The sequence below is a fragment of the Leucopleurus acutus genome (assembly GCF_964270905.1).
Source record: "Leucopleurus acutus genome assembly, chromosome: 10".
NCBI classification, from domain to species: Eukaryota; Metazoa; Chordata; class Mammalia; order Artiodactyla; family Delphinidae; genus Leucopleurus; species Leucopleurus acutus.
In genome coordinates this window covers 6503534-6514438 of record NC_139153.1, presented here as the reverse complement: position 1 = coordinate 6514438, position 10905 = coordinate 6503534, and the positions used below count along the sequence as shown (strand labels likewise).

General features: G+C 47.9%; 1 protein-coding gene across 1 annotated transcript; it reads left to right on the top strand.

Annotated features, from left to right (window-relative positions):
- Positions 1-322: 322 nt before the first annotated feature.
- HRH1 (histamine receptor H1) lies at positions 323-1786 on the top strand (the record flags this gene model as incomplete). The annotated part of the gene is made up of 1 exon (XM_082848145.1): positions 323-1786. The coding sequence occupies one exon, from the start codon at positions 323-325 to the stop codon at positions 1784-1786; it is 1464 nt and encodes a 487-aa protein (XP_082704271.1).
- Between the last annotated feature and the right edge of the window lie 9119 nt (positions 1787-10905).

Sequence of the window (10905 nt, the reverse complement as noted above, 5' to 3'; positions counted from 1 at the left end):
CTCACCCCTCCCCTCACTAGAATGTGAGCTCCTTGAGGACAGAGGTTTTTGTTTTGTTCACTGCTCTATTCCCAGTACCTAGAACAATGCCCAGGAATGCAGTAAATAGTCATCAAGTGAAGGAAGGGAGGAAGGAATGGCTAAAGAAGCAGGGGATATAGGCTGTAGGTAACCAGCAGTCTATCAGCCCCGACAGTATACAACCCTAGCTTGATCACTGTGATAGCACTGAGTGACTCTGCTGATCACCGGGGCTCTGACCTGAATCCTTGTGTCTTTCCTCCCAGGGAGTGAGCCATAGCTGGAGGCTACTCTTGTGCCAATGACCCTTCCCAATTCCTCCAGCGTCTTGGAAGACAAGATGTGTGAGGGGAACAAGACCACCACACCCAACCCCCAAATGATGTCCCTGGTGGTGGTCCTGAGCGCCATCTCCTTGGTCACAGTGGGACTCAACCTGCTGGTCCTGTATGCTGTGCACAGCGAGCGGAAGCTACACACAGTGGGGAACCTGTACATTGTCAGCCTCTCGGTGGCCGATCTGATTGTGGGGGCCGTCGTCATGCCCGTGAACATCCTCTACCTCCTCATGTCCAGGTGGTCCCTGGGACGCCCTCTCTGCCTCTTTTGGCTTTCCATGGACTATGTGGCCAGCACAGCGTCCATTTTCAGCATCTTCATCTTGTGCGTTGATCGCTACCGCTCTGTGCAGCAGCCCCTCAGATACCTGAGGTATCGCACCAAGACCCGAGCGTCGGCCACCATCTTGGCAGCCTGGTTTCTCTCCTTCCTGTGGGTTATTCCCATTCTGGGCTGGCAGCGCTTCATGTCGAAGACCTCAGGGCACCGGGAGGACAAGTGCGAGACGGACTTCTACAATGTCACCTGGTTCAAGGTCATGACTGCCATCATCAACTTCTACCTGCCCACCTCGCTCATGCTCTGGTTCTACGCTAAGATCTACAAGGCTGTACAGCAGCACCGTCAGCAGCGGGAGCTCATCAACGGATCCCTCCCGTCCTTCTCTGAAGACAAGCTGAAGCCAGAGGACCTCAGGGTGGGCGCTAAGAAACCAGGGAAGGAGTCTCCCGGGGAAGTTCTGAAAAGGAAGCCGAAAGATGCCGGTGGTGGACCTGTCTTGAAGCCAGCATCCCAAGACCCAAAGGAGATAAAGTCTCCAGGTGTCTCCAGCCAAGAGAAGGATGGAGGACTGGACAAATTCCATTGCTCCCCACTTAACATTGTGCAGACGCAGATGGAGGCAGACGGGAGTGGCCGGGAGTACGCAGCCATCAGCCAGAGCCAGAGCCAGCTCGAGATGGGCGAGCAGGGCCTGAACACGCATGGGGCCAAGGAGACACTAGAGGATCAGATCCTAGGTGACAGCCAGTCCTTCTCCCGGACAGACTCAGACACCGCCCCAGAGTTGGCACGAGGGGAAGCCAAATCGAACAGTGAGTCTAGCACAGGCCTGGATTATATCAAGTTCACCTGGAAGAGGCTTTGCTCACATTCAAGACAGTACGTGTCTGTGTTGCACGTGAACCGAGAACGGAAGGCCGCCAAACAATTGGGTTTTATCATGGTGGCCTTCATCGTTTGCTGGATTCCTTACTTCATCTTCTTCATGGTCATTGCCTTCTGCGAGAGCTGCTGTAACCAACATGTGCACATGTTCACCATCTGGCTGGGCTACATCAACTCCACGTTGAACCCCCTCATCTACCCCTTGTGCAACGAGAACTTCAAGAAGACGTTCAAGAAAATTCTGCACATTCGCTCCTAAGGGAGGCTACGAGGGCATGCAACTAAGTGATGCTTACGATGTCCCTGAAGGAAATAGAGGAGGAAGCCTGTGCATTGCCAGACACCTGGGCTTTCTGGAGCCAAAAGAACAGCCTTAGGGGCTGGGTAGTTTGGAAAGATCATAGGCACCGTTGGAAGAAGAGCAGATGGCGGTGGTCAGCAGAGAGACTGTACCCTGAGAGCAGAATACTTCCAAGAGAATCCGATCTGGTTGGGCTCTCCTGCTCCTCGGGAAATGTGGGCGCCTCAGACTCACACTGTAATTCAAGCTTTCAGACTCGAATTAATGGGCAACCGAAGGGACAGGTGGGTAGAGTTTCCAGTAGAGAAGTAGGCAGAACTCTGGAGCCTTCCTGGAATGGAGCTATACGACTGTGCAGAGACCTTATATTGATACACGCAGACAGATGCTGTCCGCTGCCAGGGGTCACCTTGAGAGGCAGGACAGCTATTCCCCTGTGACTGCTACTTCTCAGAACACCTCTCCTCTGAGCCTCTTTTACAGCCTTCTCCAGACCCAGTGTTTGAACCACCTTGGAAATTCTGCCTCATTATTTCTCACTCATGCACATCTTAGAGTTGATAGGAAATTGTGCAGTCTGCACATCCATCATTTTCAAACCCAAATTCCTTTTTTGCTATAAAAAAAAGGCTAAATGCTGCCCTCAAAGAGAAAAGAATATTTTTTAAATGGTTGTTCATTAAAAACCAAAAAGGGGAGTGTGGGGAGAAGAAAGCCATATTTCTTGAGGGCTGTGCCAGGTTGATGTCATTTAAGCCCCATGACACCCCACAACGGGAGGGTGGTATTACTAGAGAAGCAGAATGAAGTGCAGCAGGATGAAATAAGGTGGCTGAGATCACACAGCTAGTTATAGGAGAGCTAGAGTGAACATCCTGTGGTTTCAGCTCATCGTAACACATTTTCTACTAAAGGCAAAAATTTGTTCTATTCAGCACGCACGCACACACACACACACACACACACACACATGCAATTCCTGAGAGTGGTGGCAATTCTCAAGAGTATATTGAGGGCTTCCCTGGTGGCACAGTGGTTAAGAATCCGCCTGCCAACACAGGGGACATGGGTTCGAGCCCTGGTCAGGGAAGATCCCACATGCTGCGGAGCAACTAAGCCTGTGTGCCACAACTACTGAAGCCTGCACGCCTAGAGCCTGTGCTCTGCAACGAGAGAAGCCACCGTAATGAGAAGTCTGCGCACTGCAACGAAGAGTAGGCCCTGCTCACTGCAACTAGAGAAAGCCTGCGTGCAGCAATGAGGACCCAACACAGCCAAAAATAAATAAATAAGTAAATTTATTTTTTATAAAAAGGGGGGTGCTTCTCTGGTGGCTCAGTGGTTGAGAGTGCACCTGCCGATGCAGGGGACATGGGTTCGTGCCCCAGTCCCAGGAGGATCCCACATGCCGCGGAGCGGCTGGGCCCGTGAGCCATGGCCGCTGAGCCTGCACGTCCAGAGCATGTGCTCTGCAGCAGGAGAGGCCACAACAGTGAGAGGCCCACGTACCGCAAACAAACAAACAAAAAAAGGGTATATTGAGAGCAGGAAGAGCTGACATAGAAGATGTTTGTGGCCACAGAGGTGATACTTTTGAAGGGACAGTGTGCATTTTCATCTGTGAGTTTTGCTGTTGATCCAAGAAAAGTCATCGTGTTCTTTTTTAGGCACACCTCTTAAGTCAAAACTAGCAAAGGCATGGGAACACGCAGATTTACTTGGTGTTTATGTTGCAATCTGGTTGTGTTTTATATTTTAAAACTCAATGCTAAACTGTAATATATGTAGCTAGTGGGAGTGCCTGTACAAGCTGGTAATTTATGTCTTATGTTCCTGTTTGCATGATCTGTTAAAATGAGAGATTTTTTACCTACCTAAAATATGATCTTTGAAACTATACTGTTACAAGTTTGATTGATTTAATACTACCTTTCTGAGTCTCTTGGACTGAGAAGATGCATTGAAATGTAATGTCAAATGTTATAAGATCTGATACAAGGTTTCTCTTTGGTTTTGTAAGGATATATACATTCACATTTGTAAACATCTTTAGAAAAGGACTGACTTTTTATGACGAGCTTCACTCTCTACTTTGCATCTCCCAAAGTTCTTCTCCCTCAAAACTGGGGGAGTTAAGGAGACTTTTATCCTGGTTTAGATTATCCTGCAGATGGTCTGTTTCCAGGTCAGAAACCAGGAAGAGTTGCTTCCCAGGACCCCTCAGGACCAAGGAGCACTTTTAAGTCTTTTTCAGGACTACCCCACGCAGACTAATGGCTAAGTGCCTGTTATTGATGTTGATGAACAGATGAGGCAACTAGTGAAGAGGAGTGGTTATGAGCCCTGACTTTGGGTCAAGGAGACTTGGATTTGAATCTGACAAGAACAAAGAATGGTCACTATAAATTGCCGGAGCATAATAAACAAGGTCCATGGATTAGTGTGTACAGTGTTCACGGTGCTTGCAGAGTGAATGGTACCCAGTGGGACTCAAGGAGTTTCAAAATATACTGAGCGTATCCTTTTGTGCTTTACCAGTGTAATCTAATCTCTACAACACCTCGTGGGGCAGATTTCTGTGTTTTTACAAGTAGGCAAACCAAAGCACAGAGGGATTCGTAAGGACCAGGTCCAAGATCTGATTGTGGAATGGGCTTCCTCTCCACGGTATCAGCCTGCTCATCCTACGCCAGTCTGTATGCTTGAATTAATTCTTAAATTCATGAAAGGCAAGGGACTATGGTGCAGACGTCACTCAGCCCTAGCCCACTCAGGAAAGAATCAGTGGCTGATGGCTTACACAAAATCCAGTTGGAACCAGGCTCTCTGCCCAAAATATGAAAGTAAATACCTTCTTGGAAAAGGCTGTCAGAGACCTTGATTTTAGATTAAAACTTGCAGAGTCAGAAGCCCCTTTGGGTTTCTTTTTATGGCCTTAAAGCTGATGAGCTTAAAGCCAATTCCTCCACTGACCAATTTGTCAAATTGACCAAATGTTGGCTTCTTTGTAACTATTTACAATGTTTACCACAATGCATCTTGGGTGAGGTTTTTAAGAGAAGTTTTCTGCAATTGTTGTGAAGTTAGAGTAACAGATTTTTGTTTTTCTTCACAGCCACATATTGAAGAAGGTTCAATATGCTTTGTCCCCAGATCACTGCTGTTGCAGGGAGAGACCGAGTTGCAGAGAGGGGAGAAATAGAGGTGAATAGACTCCAGGTGACAGAGGGGAAAACAAGGGGTAGAAATCAGAGGAAACTAGGGGAGGCAGGGCTGTTACCGAGTCCGAGCTCCTACTGCTCCTGCGTGAGAGGCCAGTAAATCCAGAGACGAGCTGTGGGAGCTGGGAATGGTGACTTCATCTGGGAAGCCAGCGGACCAGAAAGAAGGGGGACTAGTGTCCCAAAGAGCCATCTTCCCGAGTTAGAATTCCGGCTTATTTTATACTAAAAGGAGAGGGGATAAAGTCCTCGTTCCGGCCAGACTCCAGAGGGCGTGTGTTCATTTCTTCCTTCCTGCAGCCATTCGCAGGTGGGCCTGACCAGGATGCTTCCTGTGAGCTAAACAAAAGTATTTTCACTTAACGCTCATTACCTGGGAGGCAGGGTTCCCAGAGATGGGCCATTATGTATAATTTAAGCCTATAGGCAACATCCCTTTAGTGATTAATTTGTAATAGAATACAAAGGTTCTTCCCTATTATGGGGTGGAGGGGGTCAGAGAGCAGGGGTCTAGGGGAAGAGATGGGGGACACCAAGGAACAGAAGAGGGAGGAAGGGGGAAATGAAGTGTAGAGGGACAGAGATGGGGAGAGATTAAGGGGCAGAGAGATGGAGACATTTAGGGGAAGACAAAGTGAGAAACTGAGGAATGGGAAAGGAGACAGAAGGAGAAGTGAAAAGCAGGAGACAGAAAGAGCATAAACTGAGTGCCATGATATTAATACACTCAAGAAAAATCTACATTCAAGAATATATTCTTCATTAATGTGTTCATAAGTTAAGCATAGTCAAAGGAAGAATAAAGCCATCCTTAATTTTTGGTAAAGAGAAAATTCTTTCAAATGCCTCTCTGAAGGCAACATGAAAACCATCAACTACAACATCATATAAATCTATAAAAGTTTGCAAAGCCATTCCATGCAGTAGACATCGCCATAAACCTTAGACGTTGGTAAGTTAGTGTTTCGCGAAAAACTGGGTTTGCCTCTTGGTGCATATCGATCCGAAAGACACAACCAAGCTCAAGAGTGGGAGAAGGAAGTATTTATTCCTTGCAGCAAGTAAGGAGAACCCTGGAGATCTTTCCCAAAGCAGTGTCTCCCCAACAGCAAAATTGGGGAAGTTTTAAGCTAGGGGTACATGTATTTTCATGAAGGAGCATGGGCGTTGAATGAAGTCACAAGGTTCCTAAAAGGTCCACATCATCAGCCGTTAGGTTCCAGTTGATCTGGTGGTTGAGCACCTGAGGGTGGGGGCGAATTAAATTCTGCAAAACAGCTCAAGAAAGTGCTTCAGGCTAGTCTTCACCATTGGAACAGAAGTGGGAGTCTTTACAAATGATATGTTATTTTTGCTGTTGTTGCTTCTCTTGCCTGATAACAGTTGTTTGTTCCTGCATTTTGTTGTTGTTGTTGTTGTTCTTTTAAGATCATTAATTACAGAGACCTGTTCAAAGATAAGCATTGTGGCCAGGCTTAGATCACAAAATGGCTTAGGCCAAAAATGGCTTCTCTTATGTCAAGAAAGCCAGGCCTGGGCTTCCCTGGTGGCGCAGTGGTTGAGAGTCTGCCTACGGATGCAGGGGACACAGATTCGTGCCCCGGTCCGGGAAAATCCCACATGCCGTGGAGCGGCTGGGCCCGTGAGCCATGGCCGCTGAGCCTGCGCGTCCGGAGCCTGTGCTCCGCAATGTGAGAGGCCACAACAGTGACAGGCCCACGTACCGCAAAAAAAAAAAAAAAAAAAAAAAAAAAAAGGAAGCCAGGCCTAGTTCTCTTTCTCTGGGGACCCCCTACCCTGTCTGCTTACATTAGCAAAATGTCCATTTAGAAAATCCATGAGTCTGCAGATTAGCCATTTGATAAATTGGTCATTTGGTTACTTGGCTGGCAGAAAATCGCTTGTCTCTCTTTTGAAGATGGGTCTTCTAAAAGGTAGATTCAAGTCTTAACAGCAGGGCGAAGAGGATGCTGGGCTCTCCTGGCTGTGACGCATTCTAAGTGCTGTAAAGAAACAATGCTGTTAAGATCTAATTTGCCAGCATATCATGCCACAATTTCTTGGGCTTTCAAAGTCTAGGTTGTGCAGTGGTTCCCATTGGGGTAGGGGTCCTCAACTGAGCTGCAAGACAAGTGATGAAGGTACATTGACCTGGATCTCTGTGGTCTTGAATAAGTGTCATGGGCCTCGTTGCCCTACTGTGTCTGAGAACATTCTCTGCCTTTTTATGGTTCCTGGTCTTGTATCTTTTTTGATGCTCTATCATCTTGGTGCCCCAGTGGTCTGTCTCCCCCATGCTGGGCAGCAGGAACAGATCTTCTGCTCTGAGCCTCACCCTAATTCCCTGCTAACATGGAGGCCACATTTGTGACCTAAGTGACCATCTACTTTGGATGCCCAGACCTCATCTAATAATTTTTTTTTTAAGAAGATGTTGGGGGTAGGAGTTTATTAATTAATTAATTTATTTTTGCTGTGTTCGGTCTTCGTTTCTGTGCGAGGGCTTTCTCTAGTTGTGGCAAGCGGGAGCCACTCTTCATCGCGGTACGCGGGCCTCTCACTATCGCGGCCTCTCTTGTTGTGGAGCACAGGCTCCAGACGCACAGGCTCAGTAGTTGTGGCTCACGGGCCTAGTTGCTCCACGGCATGTGGGATTCTCCCAGACCAGGGCTCAAACCTGTGTCCCCTGCATTAACAGACAGATTCTCAACCACTGCACCACCAGGGAAGCCCTCATCTAATAATTTAAGACACACTTTTGAGTACTTCCTGGGCCAGTCCTTGGGGCCAGGCCATAGGAGACAGTGGAGGACATACAGACATGGCTTCTACCTCAAGGACCTACTGCAGGGTTACAAGCGACAGAAACCAGCTTTGTGAATCGCTACTGGGGTGTTTTGTGGAATCCAGTAACACTTATTTTTTTCTTAACTGGTGGTGCAGTGCACACTTGGGTGAATATGTCTTTTCTGGTTTTTAAATTTATTTATTTATTTATTTATTTTTGGCTGCCTTGGGTCTTCATTGCTGTGCATGGGCTTCCTCTAGTTGCGGTGAGCGGGAGCTACTCTTCGTTGTGGTGCACGGGCTTCTCATGGCGGTGGCTTCCCTTGTTGTGGAGCATGGGCTCTAGGAGCGCGGGCTCAGTAGTTGTGGCATGAGCGCTCAGTAGCTGTGGCTCGCGGGCTCTAGAGCGCAGGCTCAGTAGTTGTGGCACACAGGCTTAGTTGCTCTGCAGCATGTGGGATCTTCCCAGACCAAGGCTCGAACCCATGTCCCCTGCATTGGCGGATTCTTAACTGAATCCAGTAACACTTTGGATGACCTCATCTCTGAAAGGCTTGAGCCAAGGCAGCCGCAGGAACGTCAACAACCAGAATCCAAGGAAGTTCCTGCTAGACTGCTGCTGTTGACCTATGTGAATTATTCCTGTTCCTACTCGCTGTGAGTATCAGTTCAAAAGTCCAAAGCTGAGGGTGAAGAATCATCTTATATCCACCTCTGATGCAGTCAACTGTAAAGGGAGGTGCGGGCCAGTTGGCACATGTGGCACAAACATGGCTGGAGGACCAACAGTTCCCAGAGAAGCAGGAATCGTTGTGAGCTGGGTGGAAACTGCAAAAAATGTATTCATTACAAGGATCTAGAAGTCCAGCAGAGGAAACCTTATAAAGAACTAACGTCAACTCAGCCTCACAGGTGCTTAATCAAGTGAAACACAGCGGCAGGTGGATGTCAGGCATGCCTTCACCTAGGAGGTGACATCCCCACTGGGTTTTTTTTGGACCAAGTTTATTACATTCAATATATACAGTAAAATGCACCCATTTTAAATGTACAGTTCAATGAGTTTTCAGAAATGTGAACACCCATGTCATCCCGATCTCAATCAAGATATAGAACATTTCTATCACCTCAGAAAGTTTCTCATGGCACTTTGCAGACACTGCTCCCCTTTATACCCTAGGCAACCACTGATCTGACTTGTTTCACTATAGATTAGTTTTGCTGATTCTAGAATTTCCGTATGTGGAATCATATTGTATGGATTCTTTTTCCTTCAACATTTTGTCTAAGATTCACCCACATTTCAAAACTGTGTTTTGAAGAGTAAGAGGACGAGTGAGGATACTGCAGGGATGGAGATGTAAAAGAGCAGAGTGAGTAGAGTGTGCTTTAAACACCAGAATTAGTTTAGTGTGACCCAAGCATGCGGTCCGAGGGGGCAGTGGCAGGAGAGGAGCCTGATAAAATGGAAAGAGTTGACAAAGTTGAATTCTACCTGAGCCCTGCACTCTTGAGAAACAGTGATGGTGAAGAAATCCCCCCACTCTTTTGTGCTCTGGAAATGGTTTACTGCAAAGAGACATCCATTCCCATAGGACCAACGTAAGACTTGCAGATGCTTCCCTTGTTTACCTGTGGCAAGGCTAGACACAGTCCTTCTGAATTCCCTTTCTTTACCTTATAAATGATTTGCTGAACTACTGGTCTCCACTGATCAGTCAGAACAAAATGCTGATCAACCAAAGTTTAAACTTCTCTCATTTCCCCAGGCTCCTTTTGACCCACCCTCAGCCTGAGCCAGCATATAACTGGCCTCAAGGTAAAACATTCTCCGATTTACTACTATTGAATCAAGCAAGCCACCCTTTTCTCCCCACTTTCCACATCCAGTTCTCTCTAGCTTTCTTCAGTCTTCCTGAGAAGGAAGAACTCTTTTGCATAACCCTTGAGACACCTGCAGAGCTTTCGGCTGGAGTGGTCTCCCCATAGCTATAGTCTTGCCCCTTCCCCTCCCCCACCCTTTGCAGTAATCCTTCTGAATAAAGTTCTCCTTAATAAGTCTGGATTTGTTTTCTTATTTAGCAAACAGGCTTCCGTTAGAATCCTAGGCCAAAAGCTCTTAAACCTTCAACAAGCCACAACTTCTCCTAGCCTCTGTTCTTTCATGTGTAAAATGGGGATAATATAACCTTTACCTTGTAGGACCTTTGTGACGACTAAAGATGGGAAACCATGAAAATAGGATAGTCAATAAATAGTAGTGAATAGAGTTATATCAGAGTCACGGCCTTACGTGTCAGATTAGGTTTATACCCACTATTGTCTCTTCCACACCTGTCCAATGCTTGGCACTTGGCTCAGTAAAGCATTTAGAATGAATACCTTTACCCCACTGAGAGTGGGCGGGGTGGGGTTTGAGAATAATACCTGGTTTAGAAAGAGCAGGTTGGTCACTGTGGACTTTCATCTGGCCTTTACGTACTAAAAAGGCCCGTCTCTCCACACCTGCCTCCCTAACGGCCCCTGTGATACATTTGATGCTGCCTCTCCTGGAAAACGGAAATGATAATTCCTGTCATCCTCTGAAATCACTAGAGAGAAGGAGGAGCACTTTTTTAACATCCTGAGGGGCATATACACATTCCCACATGTGATAGGAGAAAGTCTCTCCATCAGCTCTCACAAGGGGTCCTGGCCCACCTCTTGAGGCCCCGCCTTCCCCACGGCTCAGGTTCCTCCCACTCAGCTGGGTGCTAGGGGCTCCTTTACCCTGCTGGCTCGTGGCTCCGGGTGCGCATGTGCGCACTTCCCCCACAACACCCCCCCCACCTCGGCTGGAGGGGGCGGGGCCAATTGCGTCATCGGGGCGCGCGCGGCGGACAGCGCCGTGGTTGCCGGAAGTTGGGTGGCGGTAAGTGAGCCGCGTTGGTGAGGGAGGCGTGGGGTCCTGCGCGGTCGGTTTTGGAGCCCTGGGGAGAAGGGGCGAGCTCGGCGGTGAGGGCGAGGGTCATGGCGGGTCTGAGGATCCTGGTCCTCCCTCCTCGAGGGAGTCACTGACTCCGGCGCTCG